The 24,372-nt window shown below is 41.4% G+C and overlaps 2 protein-coding genes across 4 annotated transcripts in view; both read right to left on the bottom strand.

Annotated features, from left to right (window-relative positions):
* Window positions 1-11,398, bottom strand: part of PPP1R1C (protein phosphatase 1 regulatory inhibitor subunit 1C) — a 54,484-nt gene extending 43,086 nt beyond the window's left edge. Inside the window, 3 exon segments of the mRNA XM_075153963.1 lie at window positions 8,826-8,886; window positions 11,149-11,316; window positions 11,318-11,398. Coding sequence (XP_075010064.1) covers window positions 8,826-8,886; window positions 11,149-11,316; window positions 11,318-11,398 — 310 coding nt within the window.
* Window positions 11,399-20,583: 9,185 nt separating this feature from the next.
* ITPRID2 (ITPR interacting domain containing 2) overlaps window positions 20,584-24,372 on the bottom strand; it is a 42,427-nt gene continuing 38,638 nt past the window's right edge. For all 3 annotated transcript variants that reach the window (XM_075153369.1, XM_075153370.1, XM_075153372.1), the window contains 2 exons: window positions 21,375-21,499; window positions 20,584-20,974 (listed from right to left, as the gene is read on the bottom strand). In XM_075153369.1, coding sequence (XP_075009470.1) covers window positions 21,389-21,499 — 111 coding nt within the window. In that variant the 3' untranslated portion in view covers window positions 20,584-20,974; window positions 21,375-21,388. The remainder of the gene's footprint in view (window positions 20,975-21,374; window positions 21,500-24,372) is intronic.

Here is a 24,372-nt window from a genome sequence, read left to right as displayed (position 1 = left end):
TTCTCAGTGGTGGGGGTTCAGTGCTGAAACATTTAGGCTATGGGATGTCCAGGTACCAGGATAAGTGGTACTGTAGGATGCAATAGAGCTCACTGCTTTATTGAACTTTCCATCTGCCTTGCTCAAGCTCATGTTCTGCCCAGTGTGACTCTTCTCTGCTTGTCTCATCAGAATGAAGGACGTGGCCTCTGGTGAAAAACGCTGCCTTTAAAATGCACATTCACCTACCTAGCACTGCTAACTCTGTAAGTGCGGTTTGGTTCCACAAGATGAATAACCAAGACATTAATTCTCTGTGGTACGTCTGCATCCCAGGGAAAACATGAACAAAGAGAGAGCATGTAACTGTGCTTCATTCTGTTACTATGATATTCTCCCGATCCCCCAGTAAAGCCATTTGAGAAAAGTATTGGAAGTGACAATTTAAAATACAGACATATGAATAGGGTTTTGAGGGGGAGAAGGGGAAAACAGAGCTCCTTCCAATAGACATATAGTTTAATTCTACCCTAGAACTGCCTTGATTATTGTAAAAAGAGATTTGGCTGGTCCAGCTGATCTCGTGTCCACCATCCGGTGACACAGACAGCTCAGCCTCACAGGAAAGCAACGCGAAGCTCTGCACCTCCCTGCGCTCTCTCTGTATTTCCGCAGTCTGGCCTTGTACAGTTGGCAAAAACCTCCATGACGGATAGCTTCGTTTTGTTTAGAGTCTCTGCTAGCTTTCAGTCCAGATTCATTAAATTCCCACTTTCGGTGTATTTTGAAGGGAAGCTTTATCTTCAGTTACTCCATATAAAGAGTTAAATATTGTCTCTGAAAGCTCAATAAATGGGGCTTTCTTGATTGATGCTTTAAGTGCAACCCCTTCCCAATATTCTGAACATAATGAGGTTAATGCTAAAAGCTGGATTCTCTCTCATCTGTCTGCATTATCTATTTATTCCGCACACGTCACCATGGTAAATGAGTCCTGCATTAAGTACTAAATAGGAGAGGTCAGACAAACCCTGTGTTGTTTTTTTTTCCCCTCAGCAAAGCTGAAACATTTATTAATGGATTTTAGTTTATTACCTGATGTAAAAAAAAAAAACAGGTCAGCATTATCACATTATTGAAGTACAATTTAAACCGAATCTCAAAACAAACTAATTTTACATTCTTATTCAAAACATTGTGTCTTACGATGTTTAAATGGACTTCATTTCAAATTGTCTCTAAAATGTTTTACCATTTTAAAAAAACCACTCAAAATACAGAATGTTTGCTCTAGGCTAAACTGGACCTATTTTGATCCAAACTTTTTTTTTTTTTTGAAGGCCATCAACCCCCAAAATTGTATACTCTATGTAGCTGTATGAAACATAGCTTAAGTACTTTGATATAAGAGGTAGTTAATTACACCTAGACATTTTTTTGAATAGAAAAACTCACCATCTATTCAGAATTCTCACCAAAACAAACTGTATGAGGTGCGTAAGTATTTGGCACAGTGCAAATCTGTTAGAGTTCCTCTAGCAAAACACTAAGCCTTATGAAGGCAATAAAGTTAGAGGCTGTCCAACTAACTTCCTCACCAGGTTAGGCAGTTGGGCACACTGCTGTTCCCTACCCAAGGCACACCTCTTCGTCATGTTAATACGCACAAAGGCGATAACAGAGGTAAACAGTCTGAAAGCTTATCAGTGCTGACGCTGAATAATCAAGCAGCTGGAGATCTGTAACATGAAGCCATATATATTAAAAATGATTTGCAAATAATGTCCTGGGGTGGAAGAAGGCTGTTTCTATGGTGCTTTTTTATAAGGAATGAGGAAAACAGGTGAAGAGTACAAGGTTCAACTCTAAAAATACCTCCTTCACTTTCAGATAGTTCCACGGACATTGACCCCTCCAACACAAAACCAACAGGAGGCAGAGAGCAGGAGGAACAAGTAATGTCACAATACACATTAGGGGCTTAGCTGCAATGATAAATAAAAAAGTACGTCACTTCACCTGTTGGGAATTTAAGACTGGAATGAGAGAAATGGATAAATGCAATTCAACCCAAATTGGGAGCAGGTAAACTTTTTTTTGTTTGTTTCATGGCCTCTCAGCTGCACCACTTCTCCTATCTAGGCCAGAAATCTGAGTTCTGGTTGTGAATATCCAACTTCTATTTCCAGTCTGCAGGGCTGGGTCAGGCCTTTCCCCAGACCACAGCTTTCTCAGGCAGTCTTTGCATCCCACACTCCCCATTCTAGCAGAGGGAGGACAGGCTTCGGTGAACGAGAGAGACTGCTTGTCTCGTTTTGACTAAATTTACTCACTTCAGCCAACTAGACCATAGTCAGTAGAAGCAACCAAGCCCATACGGGCTATATGTCATATGAAATGTACCTATGAAATCATCATTAAACGCTGAAAATGAAGGAAGCATGGATAAAAATAAACATGAAAAATGAGGTAATATAAGTGAATTTTGACCAGAACATGCACAACACCTTTTTATTTTTACTTTCTCTGAGTAGTTTTCAGCCCCTTCTCCTTGTTAAAGCATTACTTACCGACTAAAGAGAGTCCAGACTCTACTTGGGCACCATATGAAATATGTTTCCTACTGTTTCAGACTATGTGTTTTACACAATGACTAAAATGTTCCCAGGGAATGTTTCTGTTTGTAAACTAGTATGTTCACGACCTCAAAGAATAGCAAAAAGGCATCTGGCTGCTTTGGTGATAACCTTCATTTTAGGCACAGCAGTGCGTGGTGCCTCCCAACCAACTCAAGCCTAGTCCTCCAGCTTGCTGTCTTTACCATACTGCAGGGAGCATGACAGCTCTTTTGGCAGGTGATGACAATGACATATAAAATCCTCACCCACTCATGAAAACAGAGCATTTTCATGAAAGACGCTAAGGAAAGCTTTTTTTTTTAAAATTCATTGCTTCTGTTTGGAACATGTGAGTGTCACTTCTGGACTGCATTAAAACAGCTCAAGCACAGTTTGCTGACTTTTTTCTTTTTTTTTTTTAAGTCCCTGAACTTTTATTTTTATTTTCATGGGTGAGATCATGGAGGCTTTATTCACACAGCATATGTGTGAGGAACTTATGCTGTGGCTTGTCCCAGGGGCTTCTGTGAGCCTGAAATGCAGAGTAAATTCAAAGTAACCCGAACGAAAGAACATCCGAGCATAGTGTACATAGGTAAGAAAAAGGGATGTAGTTTGCCACTGAATGTTTGCAGTCACACATCAGCCTGCAAACAGCAGAATATTTTCAGGCATAGACATTTTCATCTCTGTTTTGGAATCTCTATCACCTGTCATCACCAAACATTATGCAATGTTTGTTTCACATATATTTCATTGTTTCACTGTGTCCGATAGTCCTTTCCAGCACAGGCCTAAAGAACATGAAGGTCCTCGCTGCCCTGACCAACAGTGCCTGATCTCTGAGCATCCTGGTGCCACTGGTAATGTACACTGAGCTGTGCCGGTCTTGTGGTGGGAGAGGAACAAATCTTTTTCATTGCTTATTGTCATACCTCCACCAACTCCTAGACTGAAATAAAAACAGACAGCCCACTTAAATGGTATCCACATTTAGCATATAGAAAGGCCAACTAGATTGACCAAAAAAATTACAGTTAATGACAGTTTTTATTAATGTACTGCTTTTCTGAATGCTTTATTACCACATTAGAAGCCTAAATTTGCAATTGAAAACAGCTGCTATTTGGCTTACTCACTTTCTATTTCCTGAACCAAAGTAAGCAGTATGTCCTACCAGAATCTCAAGCTGTTGAAAAACATATCAGTTTTCATGAACTGTGAGACCAAAAGTTCTCTGCTGCTTCAAGTTTCAGTGAGACTTTTGCCTGAGAAAATACAGGAGGACTGCTTGACAATGCCCAGAAACAGCTGCCTCCTACCTAGTAGGTCTTTTTTGATCCCAGTTTATTTTGTCTTGGGAGAAAAAAAAAAGTGACCATTAGATGTAAAACAAACACATTCATTCCCCCATCCCTGGAAGTGTTCATGGCCAGGTTGGATGGGGCTTTGAGTAATCTGGACTAGTGGAAGGTGTCCCTGCCCATGGCAGGGGGGTTGGAACTAGGTGATCTTTAAGGTCCCTTCCAACCCAAACCATTCTATGATTCTATAATTCACCTAGAAGTATAATGTAACAAATATTAGTCACAAACATTAATGTTGGGTAAAGCATATCACATTTATCCCCTCAAGGATGTGGTACTGCTATAGTTTGCATCATCAGAAAAGCACATCTATATGTGGTAATGAGATTTATTGTGCAGGGAAAGTCTGGGAGTGTCTAGAACCAATTTAGCATGGAAAACCTAATCTACTTTGGGATTGCCACAGGTGTAAGGACAGTTTTTCCTCCCACACCCATCTGGCTGTGTTGTTTGCTACTGCACTAAATATTGAGGCAGCTCCTGAGGCATCTCACCAGACCTCTGGGGAGGTGGCAGTAAGCTGAAAGGCGTGAATCCCTCTCTGGACAACAGCAAATCAGCTGGGAACAAGCCAGAAAAACTGCTAATGCCCAAAGACAAGCTGCAAGCAAGTTCCTTGTCCGGAGACAGGTACAGCTTGCTTACCTTCAGGTTATGATTTCCAGCCTTCAGAAAACTCAGATGTACCGAGTTGTACTTGGCATATATGTTTTGTTTGCAGTGATAATATACTCTTTCTGCCTTGAAATGAGATTTGCAAAATACAAAAAGGCAGCTCTGGAGAAAAGTTATCAAAACATTGCTATGTTTTTCTCATTTTCAAACACTGACTAACATTTACATTACAAGCAAGGAAGCCAAAACAGGCAACTGAGCAGAAAGGAGAATTGGAAACAGCAAATACATAGAAAGTTCAGAAATGCAGAAGTTTATCCTAGTGTTTACTCATATTCTAATGCTTCAAGAAGACCGAACACTTTGACACAAGTTGAACAGCCTTTGCCAGCCAGACTGTTTGATGTTGCCTTGGCTCTGTGACAAAGCCGGGCCGTACAGGAATGTTGGCATTGTTTTCTGATCAAAGCGAGCCCTCATGGCATTAAACCTGAGTTGTGGTCTGACATGTTTTCCTCCCTCAACCGTCACTTCTCTACATTGCCACTAGCTTTTTCTTGAGCTGTTGCAGTATGATATTCTGCTAGTTTCAAGCATGGTCAGACTTTCATTTCAAATTATAAGAACCGATTTTCATGTATATTCTGCTATGCTTGGTAAGGAGACAGGAGGTTTTGAGTATATTACGGCAGTACAGAAAAGGTTGCTTTCAGGGGGTGGTGATTTTCAGTTTCTGGTGGCTCCAATGATATTGCAAGAGAAAGAGGAAGCAGGAGAGCTTTAGCAATTTTTGGATTAAACTCTTGTGAAGCTTAATAGTTAAATGTATCCTCAAAACTAAGCATATGCTTATGTTCCTTTTTTAAAGTACAGACATGAAGCAACTGTGGCTATAGCAGGATACGACAGGGTTACCCCAGTAACCCATACAGGCATCCTGCACAGGATGAGATGCTGCACATTTTTGTAGTTCTGTCCACTAATATTTGGTTTTGCTTTCACAAATAGTAAAAGGGTCTTATAATTTCAAAGAAAAGTAAAACCGACTACATATTATGAAATCAAACATCAGATGTTCACAAAATATAACTCCATCGATGGCAACTAAAGCATGATAGAGTTAAGTAAATTCATAACTCGAGTCTCAATTTTCTAGCGCTAGCTTCTCTGCTCAGATGTGACATAACCCATCATAGAGCACTTTACAGAGCACTTAGAGAAAGAGTTAAGGGTTTATTTATTGTTACGTTGCTTCACACACCCGTATTGTCTACTGCAATCATTGCTGCTGCAATTCAAATTTGTCTTCTGTTGACTTTGATTGCAATCATATATGCCAACCGGGGTGAACAGGAGAAAATGCACCAGTCAATGATACTGATGGCTGGATACTGGCTCCTGCAGTCACATCCTCCACCTGTCTTTAAAACATTTAGTGTGGTCTAGCCCTTACTGTCTCCTTGGAAGCAAGGAAGCCAAGCAGACTTTTCTTATAGTTTTTGAGTAGCTGTCATTGGTTTAAAATGACTTAGCCTTAGTAGATATTCCATGTTCACTCTATAGCACAATGGGCCTGACGTAAATCAGTGAAGACAGATTGCTGTCAAAGCTGTAGTAGACATCAGGGATGGATGAGAAGACTTAGAAGAAAACAACTATTTTAGATCTTTGTACAGCACAACTCAAACTGAATTTATTATAAAGTTCTGAAATGTCCAAACACATTTTACTGCCTTCTGGTTTCCAGATGGGTCTGCATCCAGAACACCAGAATACCACAAAAATGCTGCTTTTTTCCTGCTGCAATCAGAAGCAGCTGCAACAGAAGGCTATAGAAGAATCTGATTCTTAGAAAATGCCTGTCTCTGTTTTTCAAAATAAAAGAAGTTTAGATAATTTGAGTAAACTTTGCAGGGGCATCCAAACATTTAGGATGGCATTAGGACACATATTTCAAACCCTTGGAAGCACATCCTTCAGTAGCTGTTTGCTCCTAAGGAGGAAATTGGAGTACTCCAATGGGTAAAATTCGTGAGACAGGATTCTGGTCTAGCCCGCTCTAATTTAATAGGTGGCTTTGACAGTATCACTTAAATTCTCTGCTGTTCAGTTTCCCCGCTGACCTCGGGAATCATGCTTCTAAAGTAATTTGCTGGAGTTTCAAGATTGCATCCTTGCAATCCTAATATTATTTTATTCACTGTAAATATGTACAGTGGTGAATTTAACATTTTTGGAGACAAATCATTATTCAGCATCCCAGTATTTGGGGTTTAATCAGCAAGGTGTCAAGAGCCCCTAGGACTCACTGAATCCTCTGAAAGTTGAAGGTATACAATAATTTCAGAAACTGCACAGCACCTTGCAAGATCAAGCCCATAAGAAATTTTGTTACTACTTATACTTCCATTGTAAAGCTATTGTCTGCCTTTCCAATTTGGCTTTGCAGTCTGTGTATTCAGCAGGTTTACACAGCTACATGTGCACACCCCGTTCAAAACGCTTGCCCATATCAAGCATACCATATGGAAATACGCACGCACATGCTCATACATAAACCACATGGTGAGGTGCAGGAAAATGAAGGTGCTTTTAAAGTTTTTATTTTTATCTGACTTTATGGAAAATTAAAAAACAAGACAAGACTATTATCTAACCAAGAATACCTTCATTGATATTAGTTCCCAGTATCTAGCAACGGGAGATAGTATGTAAATGAATAAATATAAATAAGTGAAGAAGGTGAATATACAAGCTCTTGGGCTTATATGGAAGTTGACTGGTACTTGCAGCAACCCTGACTCATAATAAAAATGATTTATTTAAAGATTTATTATGAACATTGCAGGAAAGGAGATAACAGACATGCACCACTTTGTTTACAGTAAAATTTCCTGTAAATTAAAAAGAGTTCTTATTCTCTGTTTGGTTTTGATTTGGTACGGTACCAAGTATCTGTTTATAAAAGGAAATATGACAGTACAAAGTGTACAAAGTGAATTGCAAAAGAGGTTAACAGTCAAGGTGAATTTGCTTTAAATTAAGTCCTAGCAACAGAGACACTGTAGATCCCATTAAGGTAAGGAAAATCGGTCTAAGGCAGATCTTTCATGCACCATTACTGAGAGCTGAACTGCCTGAAATTCAGGCCAGAAAGGTACTCTCCAAACTGGGATTGGTATTAGCCCCACAGCAAACTCATGGGTCACTCTCAGTGTCAAAAGAATATAACCTTAGCCATATGTCATGCTTGAACCTCCCTAATATGTGTGCTGTGCTGCAATGATCTCAACCCCAAGAGCAGGGCTCTCTAAATGCTTCTCTCTGCACTTTCTGAGGAACTTCATCTACTGGTGATGTTAATCAGCAGTGGAGACCCTCAGCACAGTTCAGTAAGTGGAGTTCCTAACAGAGCTGAGATATTGAGGTGCCAGTGCACACAGTAATGACCTAAGAGACACATCAGTGAGAAAAAGCCTGAACTGCTTTTAAAAAAAGATTCAGGTGATGAAGAGATAAGGCAGGAAAAAAATGTTGCAGAGCACTATATAAAAGAAAAGTTTGATATAAAGTAGGTAGTATGTTTCAAAGGGATTATGTCTTGAGGACTTTTTCCTGCAATCCATTTTTGCTGAGCTTTTTCACTTATAATACTCCCTAATCAGTTTATTAAAGAGTCTTTCTGAAGTCACATTTATGTGACAAAGTATGTTGCAGCCTCAAATTGTCCCATCCCACAGAAAATCTTCTGGGAGGAGTCTTGGATGAAGATAATGTATTCACAGTTGAAAAGGAATAATGAAAACAGACATCACATGTTTCATTAGAAAACTAGAAAACAACCTGTTTTGCAGAAGCAATTCACTTTGTTAAATTAGCCCTGGAGCTACCCTGGTATCTCTAGAGATCAGAAAACCAAGACTAGGACTTCATGGATCTCCAAAGTATCCACCCAGGGAAAGAAAGAGTTTGTGGATGGAAGTGCTGGATCAGGGTCTTATGCTCCCTGTACATACAAAAAAAGATTTCCATGGAGGATAAGATCCTGCAATTATTGACATTATCTGGAGGCCAAGAGTTACATGTATTCATCGGGTTTACTCCAAACTGTTCTAAGATCCATTATTTGATATGTAGTGCTATGAAATTAATGCCGGATTTTTAAAACCATGTAGTTAATAAAACCAATTTGCAGACAATCCTGTGTATACAAGTTCAATGGTTTAGAAGGTATGTTGGCACTTACCTGGGGGCACGTGTTCATTCATGATGACGAGCGATGCTGGCGTAGGCCTTCTTTTCCTGATCTGTAACATGCATAAACCAAGGACAGTCATTAGGGTCCACTAACTGTCGCACACCCAAAGTAAAGCAAAAAATCCGTCTGATGCACTCCTGAGTATAGACCAGGCAAAGTTAAAAAAGAAAATATTTACAGAACAGCAGCATGTCACTGTCTCACTGGTCTGACAGTGATCAGGGTCATGCTGCTGCTTGTACATGAAAAGCAAAGGCACAGGGGAGAGCTTTCCAAATACCTTTAGGATTTGCAATCATCTTGAATAAGTTTTTGGACGTGTATTGCTGACACGCATTAGTCACGTCTTAAAATATTGACATTTTGCTTTGCTTCAGGAAGAAGATTGCAGCAGTTTGTGAGCTTATGTGTGCAAATACGTAGTACTGTCATAGCTTTCACAAGTAATTATTAATAATTTATAAGTGTACTTGAGAGTCGATATTTCCATGTATGCCTTCCAATGAATTTATTATATTTCTAAACTGTGGCCAGAGGTGTTACTACTGTCGTTAACTACAGAAAAACAATATTTAAGACTTTCAAAAAAATATTTTCAAAGAGCACTATACAACAGATCTTTACATATCTATATATAATGCTGAATTGTACGCAATTCTTCTTATTCAGAGTTTAATTGGTTAAGTACTTTTGTTCCATTAACACTGGTTGAACTACATGATATTGGACTACCCTTGTATAATGCACATATTTGCATTGAAAGCTTTGTATTGCTTCACTAAAGCCTCCAGGCTATTGATATTCTACTGAATTTAAGAGAGGGACCAAGAGTATTTAAGCTAGAAACCATTCCTACACAAAACCTCAGTGCCAGTGCATTTGTTCTTTTTTAGTTGCTGAGCCAACATCTGTATTTAGCTGGGTTCAAATTTTGCTTTCAGAGGTGTAAACAGAAAATACATCATCAGGGTTAATGGGTTTATTCCAGATTAACGTAACTGTAGCTGACACCAGAATTTACTACGTTAATTTCATCACACACCCACAGTGAAACTGTATAGCACTTGGAATTAAACTCACAACATAAAAAAAGGACTGCCCATAAATACTGGGCAGAATTTGGGCCAAAGCGTTTTAAAAGCCATGGGAATTCCGGGAAATCCTAATCCTATGGTTCTCCCAGATTTCAGAAAAATATCAGAACAAACCCTGCTTGAATTCATTGCAGGACTGTTCCATAAGGTATGGACATCTCGCAGCTCAGAAGTACCTATGGACAAATGAAGACCCGCAGAAATTCTCCCCTGCACCCTTCTAGTATTTCTTCATTCAGTGGTCACTCACAACTCATCATTTTCTGGCAAAGGCGGCTGCCTTTAGGCATGACATCAGAATATTCAGGAAACTAGATACCTGTCCTAAAAGTGCAAATAATTTTGTAGCTAATGGCACAGAACGGTCAAGGTTATAATATTCCCCTGGTATCATCTAAAACTAGACTTACCAAAATAGAAGCAAATGTCAAGAAGGATTTGCACTGAGAGAAATATACTGGGTCACCTAATTACGATTTATCCAGCTTTTCTCGTAAGATTTCCTGTGCCCTTCTTTATGCGCATTTACACATATCTGTACACAGTAATAGATATCTTTTCCTCCTCAGACATCTGTATTGCTATATATATTATATGTATGTGTATGTTTTGGGAGTGAGTCAAAACCTAAAATAGCACACACATAATTCCAACGTGGACATAAGTCAGGCATATTTCTACACTTATATATTTTTCAAAGATGTAAAACACTGTAACAATGACATAAAGAAGACTGTATAAAAATCATGAGAAATACAGGAGGTAACTTTTGTGCAAAACAGAACTTATATTTTCTCATGTAAAAATGAATGGTAAATAAGCTGTCTTCTGCGCAATATTTCCATTAGGTACCTATTATCAGCTTCATGTTTTGCTTTATGTACAAATAATATACTGTAGCTGATTTGTTGAGAATGTGTATTCATGTGAAGTGTATGTATTAGGGCACAAGTCCAGTTATAGAAAAGGCACCACAAATATATGCTGAATAAACCTACCCAAGGTAAAGAAGCCTTATTCTGGCTAGAGGACATATCCTCCTCCCTCTTTGGGTGTATCCAAACATCGCTATAACCTTCAGAGCATTTAGTCTATGGTTACACTAATATAAGTTAGAAAAGCATTTAGGCCACAAGTATTACCTGTTCTCACCCCACATCTCGACCCCATTGCTAGCCCGTTCCCTCAAAACACCAAAAGAAACTGGTCTTCCTTACCTGCTCAGCTGCCTCGGGATCTATTTGACTCTGAAAGAGCGGCACAGAAAACTGTATTTTTTTAGGGCTGTTGGGCTCCATTGTGATGCTGAGGTGAGTCAGACGAGAGACGAGCCTGGAGCTTGAGACCGGCTCTGCGCCTCTCCCCGGGCGCCCGCCCCACAGCCGGCTGAGTGCTCCTCACCGACAGCTGCAGCTCCCGACTTAGCACGGGAATCTGCGCGAGCCGAGCAACTCCCTTATTCCACATCCACGGAGATGCTGCTGGCTTGGCTATTTTCTTTTTTTTCCCCTCTCCCCTCTCTTGTGCAGTCCTTCAGATCCTCTCAGCACAAAGCTGAAAGGAACAATAAGCTAATTGTGTACCCGTTCACTTCTACATATGCCAAGCATTCACTCAGAAGCTAATTGAAAATGCGATACTGGCATTGCATGGCCTGGAGCCCTGGGATTTGAAAAAGAGGATCTCTCCACCGTACATTACTAACTGGCTGCTCAGAAGTGCAATGCAAGCTCCCTCTGAGTATTGCTGATGGGCTCTTAATTATTGATGAACACAAATCAGGAAGTTTTCAGATTTTGGGGGTGGAGGTAGCAGGAGGGGTGGATGCAATAATTCCGTCTCTGTTACAGTGTGCCAGAACCTCTCTCCTCTTCTCATGTATCAAACAATTGCCTTTGCTCTTTCAAATCCTTTTCTAAACCTCTTCCAGGAAGATTTTTGATGATGCTGCTAAACAGATGCCTACACTTCCATGAAGCTTATCTGGTGTGCTAAGTGGGTTTGCACCTTAGGCTGGGTTTGCAGATTTAGACTGCGATCTCTTCTGGTGGGGTCCATCTCACATGATTTCAGATACTGAGAACATCCACCTTTAAGCCAGCTATCTGGGCTCCCTCATGCTAGACACATCAAAGGGCATTTCACCCTGTCCTACCTGAGTGGAATACAGTGTTTACTGGAGATGACATTTTCTCTCCAACAACCCTAGAAAAAGTAAAGGTGACTCAGACTAGTTACCTCACTTTCAGATGGCTAAAATTCAGAGGGTCAAATCCTACTTTGGGGTACAAAATCTGTGCCTTTTTCCAAGACCAGGAAAAGAATTTGGTCAATCATACCAATAGTATCCTTTGGTGAATATAATTGGTTTTCACTTTTCATTTCACCTTAATTCAAAAGAAGTGTATGAAACGATACACAGCGACCACTGACTTAACCTACCTCTTTGCTTAGAGCACCCGACCACTGCCAAGCAGGACAGCAGAGCTCCTGCCACAAAGGTGTGCTGGATGCCACGACTGGATCCCCGGACAGAAAATGCCCTAGAGCCAGGTCTAAGGGCTATGCTGAAAGCTTAGCTCTAAGCTGAAGAGTGTCGGGCCTATCTCCTGTTACACACTGCCGAGAATTGGGAAGAAAGAGAAAACGAGGTACAGCAGGGAAACCCAGACTGGCCCAGCCCACCACAGAACCAGCTGTGCCTGGGATGAGGCTGCCTGCAGAGAGAAAGGGCATTTTGGTCAGGTTTTTGGAGGGCCTGTGAACTCTCTCAACAGGGAAGGAAAACACAACCAGCCAGAACGAAGAGCAAACCGACGAAATTCACGGAGAGGAGTAACAACTGGAGTCTGCCTCTGACAAGACTGTAGTAAGGAAACAGAGAAGCTCAGAGCTGAGGCTGGACATCGCCAAAACTCAGGGGAATTTGAAAACGTGTTTCTTATTCAGGCCACTGAGAGCACCAAGGATTTTCACAGATGATCACAGGCTTATTCAGCGTCCCTGAGTGTTTTCCCACCTGTGCCAGGGGAGGAGGCGGGGAAGGAGCGGGGATCACGGCTGAGAGCAATGCACAGGCCGCGCACAGCAGAATAAAGCAGCAAGTCAGGGAGGGAATATTTGTTTGGCTTTGATTCATACAAATGAACACCGTTAACACATTATCGGAACAGCAGGGTATTTCTGAACAGAGGCAAGGAGACTAGCTAGCTGGTTTACGACTAACCTGATAAAGCTCAGGAGGTGAGGGCACACTGAAAGTTAAAGACCCAGTTGACTCAATGCGCAAAAATAACTCTCAGTGAGGGCTGAAATTTCCCTCCTCATCCAAATCAAAACTACCGTGTGCCACAGTGGTTTCCAGCCGACGGCTAGTAGCTGGCGATTTTCCTGTTAGATTTATTGTGACAGTCCAGGTGGCGTTAACTGAGAATCGTAGAACCACAGAAGAGTCCCGCTCGGAGGGGACTCCTGGAGGCACCCGTCCCAGCCGCCGCTGGAGGCGGGCCGAGGTCGGCTGACCCTGGGCCCTCTCAGGCGAGGCCTGGACATTTTCAGTGCTCAGGTGAAACGCTCAGTTTCATTTACCACCACAAAGGGAAGAGATGCACAGAATAGTGATGTTCAGTGTTTCATGTGATCATTTTTAAGCCTTCGCTATTCCTACAAAGGCAAATCATAGTTTGCTTTATAGACTTCCACGGACAATTAGCGCCAGAACGCAAATGCAGCAGTTCTGCTGGTACGACTAAGAGTCTAAGACACTAAAGTAAGAGAGGCACACTCTGCTTTCACTAAGGACAATTAGAGAGTTGTTTTCAGGACAGTCTAATTATCCAATTTCACAAGTCCTTCTTGAACAGACATGCCATTAACTTCAATGACAGCTTCAGACATAGAGGATATACACAGGGATACACGCGGGGAGGACATACACAGGGATTGAAGCTGTGGCTTTTCTCTGATAAATTTTCATACTTGAAAGAAAATAATTTTTCTTTTCTCAGTCCCAGATAACGTGAGAAAAATGTTTTCCACCTGCTTTGCTATTATATATATTACTAAATAGTATATTTTAAATATCAGGTTTCTCTATGAAAAAACTGTTTGCCATAAAATATCCGTTATAGCTGTCTATGAAACTTCATGTATTAAATTATGCTACGATTACAGTGTATGTTACTCTATTACAGGAGCTATAATTCTCATTACAAAGGCTTAAAATTTCTTATGTTAATGATAAAGTCAGTTGAAAAAACACATTCAGATAGTGAAAAAATATTAAAACATTAAACGCTCAAAGGATTATGGAGGTGTGTTTCAGCTCTAGATTGCTGGACATTGCTGTCTAAAGGAATCATGTCTCAAAGTTGTTGCTAGTATCTGAGAAAAAAAGCTCAACAGTCATATGAAGAAACAAACGAACAAAAGCACCTCTTGGCAGGTTCAGAAGGGAGCCAGAAGACAGGGACAGGACAAGACACAGGGACAGATCCTTAATGGGGCCGCTACACCGGGGAGGGAGGCCCACCGACGATGCGATGGGGAGATACTTGCCTCTGCAGCTCTCCTCTCTCTGCTGATTTGGAGCTGGTGCCCAGCAATCTTCACATGCGCTATAACAATAGAAGTATTTTTAAAATAGTATAAGAGGCATATTTCAGAAAGCACTCGGGTATAGCATTTCAGGATTACTACATCAGCTCACTCTTACACCTAATTTGCAGCACTAGATGTCTCCGGGCAAAGTGTGCTTGCATTTTCTATAGACTGCATCATAGTCTGGGGAAGAGCTGAAATGCATTTAAGTACTGCCAAATCCTTTTAGCTCATCTTCTGTTTTTAGTGCACTCCCCACAATGTTTCAAATTCCTTCATGATTCAGCTAAAACTATCATGGAAGAAAAAATAACAATAACTGTCTAAGATCTTTCCTTCCTATGTCATTCACTAGGTTCTGGTATGAAGCGCTGGCTTTTAGTGTATCCTACTGTAGTGACGAGCTATCAGAGTACTCACGGCACAGTTCCTCTTTGAGATATTTTTCCTGTTGTGTTAGGGGAGGTTTATTTTTTTTTTCCCAGCCAAAGACAGAGACTGCTGGGAATGGAATTCAAGGGTCTTTGTCCTGCACTCTCCTTACACAATTTCTGTTGTGGCTGTGATCTGCCTCAGCTTCTCTGCTGTGGTCAGGGACTTCTGCAGCATCAGCCTGACAAGGAGAGGAGAGAGAGCTGGAGCTGCTTGTGAAGCCAACCTACTTAAGGTTTTGGCTCCTAATTGCACCAGTGCAGATGCAGGGAAGCATTCCGTTACAGTTCTCTGATCCACCAGGCTGCCTTCACAGAGCAAAGACTCAGCTTGGAAGTGGCACTCCTTCCAGCATGTCTCTTTGGATACAACTTTAATCCCCATTGTAGCCCCTGATATGCAAGAACCTTTGCAAAGATGTGTTGGTCGGTGCTTTCCTCAGGCTCTCCGGCTGGGACCTCTCCTGACGCCAGCATCTCCTCAGCGCACTAGAGAAGTGGCAGCGACCCCCGAGGAGGTGCCTGCAGCATCCTCGTGGGAGCAACCGAGCCGGCCGGACCTGTGCAGCTGGCACACCTGGAGGGTGGTGTCAGAGGTTTGGTGGCCTGGAGAAGGTGGCTGGGGCACATTTCTTTGCTATTTCTTATACCAGTGTCGGGAGCAGCAGGAATGGGGCTTCTCCATGAGTAGGGACAAGCCAGGAGCCGAGGGCTACCCCAGTTCAGGTTGTGCCCTCTCTGCAGCCCCACAGGGCCTGAAGGCAGCAGCTGAGCTGGAAGGCATCATGCAAAATTATTCAGGGATTGGTTCAAACAAAAAACCTTCTTCATGCAGGCTGTGCTTAAATTGCGGAACTCATCACCACTGGATGTTGTGGACACCAAAACTTTACACAAGCTAGAAAAGCAATTAGATACATTCATGGAAAAGAAATCCATCAAGGATATCACTGCTGGCCAGGAAATCCCAGAGCCACCGCCTGCCGAGAGCAGGAGGGCAGAGATACTCCCCACGCTTCCTTCAGGCTATGCTCTTCCCAAAGAATAGCGTTTGCTGTTGGCCACTGTGGGGGTGAAGATATCAAAGGGGCTGGACCTTTGGTTTCAGCTGCTGTGGCTGCTTTTATGTTACTAACTGCAACAAAACTCCAAGCTTTTCATGAGCCTGCACCGCTACGCTCCTTGTACTTAAGAATAATCAATCCCTTTGCTAAGCTTTTTTCCCATTGCTTATGCCAGTGTGAAACTATGCCTAGATGTAAATTTTCCTGCACCCCCCCCAATAATAACCATACCTATTTATTAAGTACATATTTAAAACCTGTATTGTTCAATCTTTAAGTACAGGACATTGCCCTTCAAAATCACTTCCCCTGCCTTTATGATACTTTTAAAACAAAATCTAAAACCAAAGCCGAACACACAAAACTAAACAGGAATATTTTTGTAGATGTTTTCTTAAAAAATTGACTCAAAAACTCCCTAATATGTTGTAGCAAATAACCAATGGAAAACACGACTACTTTAGAGAATAAAAAAATGAGAAACTCTACTTTATTGTACAAAGACTCACAAATTTAGAAATACCTGTGAAAGCAGGTATCTGTACCAAAGATTTCACGGTAAGCAGAACAGCTACTCACTCACTGAGGTAATTCTTGCTTTTCATCGTGCTGCCTTCTCATTGCTACCATTTAATTACTTAACCGTTGTCCAGGCTTTCCCCTTTTACCCTGCAAAAAAAAGAGAAAGATGTTTCTATATATAATATTCAGCATCACTCAGCAAGCATCTATGCAGAACTGCCTGATATACAAGCTATTTGGAATTATCAAGTGATTTTGTTTCTTTAAAAAAAAAAAGTCTTGTCTTTTATTGTTACAACTTTTATTATAAAAATATTGTGCATTTTTATTCTATGGCATGAATATGAAGGATTCCCATCACATCTAAAATCACACATGAAATATCAAAGTAAATTTGCATTATGCCAAATTAATAGTACTAGTTTCTTGTTTTTCCTGAAAATCAAATCATGTATTATTTTGACATTATCATGTTAATTCAGAAGAAAGTGTTGCATTGCACTGAAGCCATCTAACCAGCAGTTATTCTATTTTATGACACCATCAAAGTTTCAGAGTTTTGGGTTTGTTCCCTGTTGAAAAAAATCCTCCAAAAGGGAAATTTTGCAGTAGTTCAGGCATGATTTTGTTTTACACTGCTAGTCATGGCTTGAATTACTCAATTTCCAAATTGAGCTCTTCTTCCCTCTCCCTAATTGTTATCTTCCTGTGGCCGGTTTCATTGAAACAGATTCATCTGTGGTATAACTGAATTAAAATGTTCTGACCTATGCTATATTTCAAGAGCCATTTGCTCAGCAGTCCGCAAAATCCGAAGGCAGTACAAACGCTGCCCCTCCAGACTCAGCAGAGGAATACTGGTGAGCATCAGTGGTCGGACTGTATCGGCAAGGCTTTAAATCCTCACCTTAAGCGAGACAGAAATCAGAGCAAACCGGTCCTTAGGAAACGCACAGCTTGGAGCATCTTGGGCATCACTTGCCTTCTAAAAGCAGGCTGCCAAGGGCTTGCACACCACACAGTTTGAGAGAAAGCAGAAGATGCAGGGCAGCCTTCCCATATGAAGGCCGTGGTCAGCAAAAGCGCCTGAAAGATCTTCAAGAGCCTATCAGTTCTTTCAGCAGGGGCAGGGCCACTTTGAGTCCTCTCTCCGAACAGTGTTGCAGAAGCTACCAGCAGCAGGAGCCTCTCCTCCTGCGTACTCACCCCGGCCACGTAGCTGGGTCCGTGGCCATCCTTTGCCTTTCTTCTTCGGGGCTCACAGGCGGTGCCGTGGGCGAGCGGCAGCAGCACCTCGCGGGCACCAGAGCACTAACCCACGCGGTGCGGGGGGCTGCTCCCGCCTTGCCAGCTGTTGCCTCCAGCTGCCGAATGCTGAGATGACTCCACATCATTTCAGCAGAGCTCATTTCTGTAGCTTTGGGGGGCTAGAAACATGCTTTTACTCACCTCAAAAAAAAAAAAAAAATCTCCAGGTACTAGGCCCCCAAGCCTCTGCCTGATTTCAGCTGTGCCATAGGCACGTATTGCTCTGCAGCAGGCTGAAGACAAGTCTATATTGCTACCAACAGGGATGTGGCTGTCCTGTACCCACAGAAACAGCTAGCTCTTAGCGTTTCCAAAACACAGCCCTTCGCTTTATACTCCTGCAGCCAGCTGGCAGCCACAAAGACAACTATCACAGTGAAGTTTAGAAAAGCATCCAAAATCTCTCTGGCATTACTGCTGGCCTTATTCACAGCAAATTTGATTGACCAATATTTATCAGCCACTAATAAAGCTGTTTTAATCTGCATAGAATTCATATCAAATTGCAGGCTGGCAGAAAAAAAGACAACACTAATTTGTAAGGAAAGTAGCAGTTTCAATCATTAAACAAAAGAAAAACCGTCGATGCTCAGAAAATCATTACAGCTGAACTGACATTACTAAAGGGCAAACCACCCAGGTTAGGCGTGTGTCCAATAATAATGACAGCTGTTCCTAAGGCACAAGCAGAATTGTCAATAGAGGTCGATACCAGTTCAGCTTAACTTATATGACAGCAGTGCACTACATTTTTTTTTTTAAACAGGAGTTTATAGACATTCCTATATCTAGATAAATGTCACTCAGAAAATATTAGCTGGAAGCATCTTTAAGAATGGCAAAAATCTTTACCAGGATTACGGAAAAATAGGTGCTTGTATATTCATTAGTTTCAGTAGTTTTCAGAAATGTCATTTTGAAAAGTCTTTATTTTAAATTCTGCCAGAACCTCACAAATCTGCCTTCCATCAGCTGGATGAAAAATTGGCACTATTTTTTATTTCTCAGGATATATTAAACATTAGACTCTGTGTTGCTGAGATCAAAGGTTCTTACAAGCTACGAGCTGAAGTGCCCCAGACGCTCCGGGATGTTACCTACGAGTGACTTCTCTCGCCGGAGCAGCGAGGAGCCAGGCTGCCGTACCTGCGGAGGATGCTGCTGGCAGCCGCTGCTCGACGGCCGCCAGCTCCTGAACTGCTTTCCTCCATCGCTCCGTGACAGCCACACTTGCCACCTTTCTTGGAATGCCACTTTGAGTAGTACATGGGCACAGGACCTACGTTAACGGTTGAGTGTGCTAATTAATCTGGCTGGGGGACAAGGGGAACATCTGCTGCTGCAAATATTTGAGTAGGTTTTGGGTTTGCGCATTTGCGAAGGAAGGTTGCAGGCACCCGGGTCTGGCTAGTTACTCTCCGGTGGCATTCTGGAACGGAACTGCGTACTCGTGCAAGCTGCAAAGGAAAGCAGAAACCTACTGCAGCTTACCACCTCATACGGATTGCCATGCCTAAGTGCTATTGGAGTTTATATTTCAACTTTTGAACATGTAGGATGATGTTTTCAAGAAAGCTCTGGCTCTACTCACAGTGACAAACTCTGAGGAGAGGTCAAGGCCAACCAAATTCTTGGAGCCACAACAGGAGCTAACAACTTTAAGAGTTTGGTTTTAAGTGCCAACATTTCTCTCAAATGTAAATCTCACATTTCCTAAGCATATAGGGTCCCCTGAACATCTGAAAGCTTTTGGAAACCCAAGTCCTGAGCTTTCTTGCTGTTCTCCATTCTGTGTACTATTTGATCAAATCTATGTTACTTATTTTGCTTAAGAGTAAACCATGCACAATGAAAAACAATTACACAGATTATAGGCAAAATAAATATTTTATTGGTTTAATATACACTTTTTTTTTTAAGAAATCAGCCCTTGTGTGTCTTCCTAACACAATTTGAAATCTTATAAACTTTTTCATATAATATTGTTATATTTGAAACTATTTTTGATTAAAGACCTTGACATAGTGTAAAGAGTTTTAGTTGATGGAAATGGCAAAGGAGTCAAGAGATTCCAAGCACAGCAAAATGGGATATTACATATCCACTAAATGTCTATTTGACCACATAAAACCTCCAATGACTTCCAATTTGCTCCATTGGAACAAACGCACATTCACCAGGCTTACTGAAAATACACTCAGTAAGGGATGGGGAAAGAAAAGAGATTTTTTTCCATTTTCCCCATAGTACAAGCAAGGTCGTTCATCCACTCCAAACTGCACATCCTAATTGCTTTCAGAAGATCAGTACTTTTATTGCATTTTGGTTAATATGAAGCACAAGAGAACTTCTCTTGGTATGACTGAGAGCAGTCAACACAAAGACAAAAAACAGTGCTTAAAATAAGGCACTTTTCTATAGAGGGATGGGCAAACAGTAAGGAAGCAAATAAAATTAGTTAAAAGTTGTCTTCTACACAAAGATAAGGCTTTCAGTGTCAGAACTTTAAGTAGTTTTAAGTAACCTCATGTCATTCTACCACGCTGCTAATAGTAACCGCCCCAAGAATTAACAGCAATTTTTACATCAGGATTTCTTCCTTCTTTTGAAGTGGCACTAGGTAACAGCAGTGGAAACCATTATTGGTTGTTTCAAGCTCTTAAAGTGGATCAGTTATTGCACAATAAATACCTCATAGAGGTCAGTGTTTTGGGGGGGTTTTTTGTTGTGTTTTTTTTTTTTTTTTTAAAAAAAAGCTAGGCTGAACGCATGTGTGTTATTTATAAATTGGTTACGTCTGGAAATCTTCAAGTTTCATGATGCATCGTTAAACAAAGAAATTAGCTACATAAAAATTTACAACAGGGACATACAAATAAATACAAAACCTTTCAGAGAGCCACAGTTTTGTTGATGCTTTAAGGAAAGTAATGAACTAGTTAAAGTGTCTAAGTTTTTATATATGAACTCAAGGAAAGGTACACATCATAGAACCAAGCGTCGAATACAGTAGCCTATCTCAGCAGCTTTAACATCTCCTGAAGCAAAAATAACTTGACACTTTCACCAGTGTACGCCGCTCAAAGCAGAATCCCACAGCGTTTCGGACTACATCCAACCTTACAGAAAACAAAAAGCAAGATGAATATCTAAATTAGATTTTCAGAAGTCTGCTTGTTATGCTTAAGTATGTATTTTGATAATATTCATATCTAAGGCAGGCAAACTACAGAAATCCTCTCGCGTGATGCATTCACAGGCGAAGTCATCACGGAGCACACCAAAACCAGAAATCAAGGACAACTGCATGAAAGCTGACAATAGAACGGGCCATACTATAAACCAGCTGATTTTCCAAAGCTATCCAGGATTATCAGTATCCTCTGTATTTAATGAATTTCCATTTTGATCCCTTATGTTTCAAGGGGAAAGTGCAAACAAAGCAAGGTTTGAGTTAACAATGATATTTCACATGACAAAAAACCCAAAATCTGGTTGTGGCAGTTTGCCAAAGATTACCTGTAGTACCCGTTTCATGGCTGTGTATCTTGTTTTGCAGTTGCAGATCTGCTTTGGGGTGATACAGCTGCTAACAATCCACTTACTATTTCTCGTCTTATTTCACCAACAATAGATTCCTTGATCTGAAAGGGATTAGTCACAGTTTCAAGGTCAGTAAGTTATATAAGCAACGGATAAAACTAAATGATATTGCAGATATGTTTGACATTATTGACATATGAAAACGTACAATACCAAAAAGTCAACTTCCAAAAAAATGCAAATGGAAAAATATAAGAGGGTTTCTCTTGGAAAAATAACTGTAAGTAATTTTGAAGTTCTCGCAAATCGTATAAATGCAAACCAAAGTAGTTTTATTTTTCCAGATGGTAAATATATCTGTGTTTTACACTTAGGATTACTGGATTTATGTTAAGAAAAAATACATTTCAACTATTCTAAAGTTCTGAAAATGGCATTTCAGGATACACGCATCAAAAGTGCTCCAAATGCACCACTTTTTGACGTTAGTCGTTATCTCTTGAAAAGGAAGGCAGGACCGATCTGCCTCACAAATGGATTACGCAGTAGGAAAGGTCCAAGTCTATGAACATGAGCTGCTGTTTTCATACAAATCAAAAGGAGATGAATCCTAATTACATACTTTCAGCAGCAAAGACAAATGGAGAACTTCAACTGTTGCTCACATCATCACTTGGCCCCTGGGGTATGACCTAAGCCAGCAAAGACTATTTTTCACAGGATTGTGACAAAGCATTTACCTATTAAGTTTTACTTAAAACCCAGGAGTTACTACTAGCAGGCACCTCAGTCTGGCTGAGGCTAGAACAAAGAAAGAAGAGAGCATTGACGGCTACAGTAAAGGAAAAGGAGAAACGGACGATGGGGAGAGAGCAGCGAGGTCAGAGCCAGGGCCCGGCCGTCGCGGGCACTCACCAGCCCAGTTAAGCAATACAGTTTTCTTTTTCTTATGAAAAGGGCAAATAATTTCCTGGCACAAATAACTGATCTTAGACTAAAGAAAATACTGTTCATAGTGTCATTTCAAAGTAGCTTTCAAGTGCCTGAGTAGCGGTAATGAATGTGAGACTTGATGCCAGAAAAAAAGCCCAAATTTCTAATCCCGGTTTTGCCAGTAACAAATCCCTTCATGTCCTGATGCCCCACTAATACCACAGGAATAATATTTACTCAAACCCAGCCTTCCCAACGGCCTTGCCATGTTTGCGTAGCCCTCTCATCATCTCGATGATCATCTTGCAATTATTCTTGTAAGTCTCCCCTTTTCCGGGTGCGTCAAAAGGATTAAGCAACAACGTCAAAAGGATGGCAGCAGCACTAGCAACAGGTTATTTATCCCTTGTTCTCACTGGCAAGCAATTCAATCCCTGAACCATTAGTGGCAAAGTTCCTTCTTTCATTGCTACTTTGCATCAAGCAGAAATTCAGAGACTATAATGTTATTGGGAAACAGGTTTCCAGTTGTTTGCTGATTAACTGACAAAAGAGAAGCCGGTGTGTAACAGGACCTGGCTTACTGACGGCCGCCAAGTCCTGAGGATATCTATGCGGATGCACACACAGACGTACAAAGTTTTAGGACCGCTGTCAATGCAGTAAGGCCTTTGGGATTTAGAAACGCTGGCACAGGCAAACAGCACCCTGGCTGCCTGGCAGACCACCCTCCTAAGAGACCCCCAGGCTGCTCTCTCCGCTTTCCTTCTCCAGTATCACACGGGGTGGGTCTGCCAGTACGCTACAAAACAGTCATTCTGTGCCCTTCCCTCGCCGGATAGACGAAAATAAACCTCACTTTCCAAAGAAAACTGATAAAAGCTTCCCAAATTAGCAAGTAAATGGTCTAGTATGCCAGACAGTCTTGTGGCGAGGCGGAGACTGGAAGCGAAGCGGCTCCTGTTCTATTCTCAGCTCTTCCAACAACTTCTGGCTTGACCTTGGTGGATAACTTGAGCCCTCTGCCTCTCACCTTCCCGCCCGGATGACAACAAGGCCACCCTCCGCTGCTTCTTTTCACTGCCACTGCTTCCTCCCTCCTTCCCAGACTCATCAAGGTCATTCCTGCGTGGCGAGCGCAGCATCGATTCCCGCGGTGACTCAGTCCCATGCGTGTATCATGACAATTGCTAATGTTTGCCTTTTCCTTACAAACGATTTAGAGCAAGGTGCGCCTCCCATTTACTCAGCCCGCTGCCAAGGCTTCCTCCGTACAAAAGACAGATGCGGTCAATGAATGCTCCACCGGTATTTTTAGCAGCTGAATGAAAAATGGATCATTTGAAAGAGGAGAGAACCCACTCATTTATGGTACATACACTACGTTGATACAACACTAATATTTTAGAGTGAAATGTGCCACAGTAGCAATTCTGGAGATAGGTGTTCTTCACCTACTGACGGAAAATGGGCATGAGACTTTCACAGTCCTCATACTCCTGATCTGAGGTACGTTTTCTATAATTAAAAGAATTATTTTCTACTCTATTTTCTTCATGTGCCACTTCTTCAGGGCAGCAGCTGGTGAGTTTTTATGCTCAAGATGGTAAGATGAGGAACCCAACGCCTGCACAAGGGAAGCATGAACAACCAACAGACATTTTTGATCGATGCTGAGCTAACATGGATTTGAATGGAAAATGGAAAAGGGAAGATTCTCTATCCAACCATCTCTCTGTCCCACAAAGACTCACTACAGCCTCTTAAAATGGATGTTGACAGGAAAATCATATATTTCTTTAAAGCGTAACTTCATTAAATGTCATTTACAATGGAGAACTGTTAGCAAAAACAAAACCTGCATCGCTCTTAAGCGGAAAGTTTTTTAAACTATCACATCTTTTAAACTGCAGAAGAGCAGAGTGAGAGGGCCTGGTGGCACTCCTAGCAACACTATGACCTACAAGTCAAGCAATAAGTGTTTCATGGGATACTCCAGTGGAGGTCAGGCTTTATTTTCATCAAAACAAGAGGAGCACTG

Source organism: Calonectris borealis, chromosome 6, assembly GCF_964195595.1.
Source record: "Calonectris borealis chromosome 6, bCalBor7.hap1.2, whole genome shotgun sequence".
Taxonomy (NCBI): Eukaryota; Metazoa; Chordata; class Aves; order Procellariiformes; family Procellariidae; genus Calonectris; species Calonectris borealis.
The sequence above is the reverse complement of the archived record's forward strand: the minus strand, read 5'-3'. Positions and strand labels throughout refer to the sequence as shown.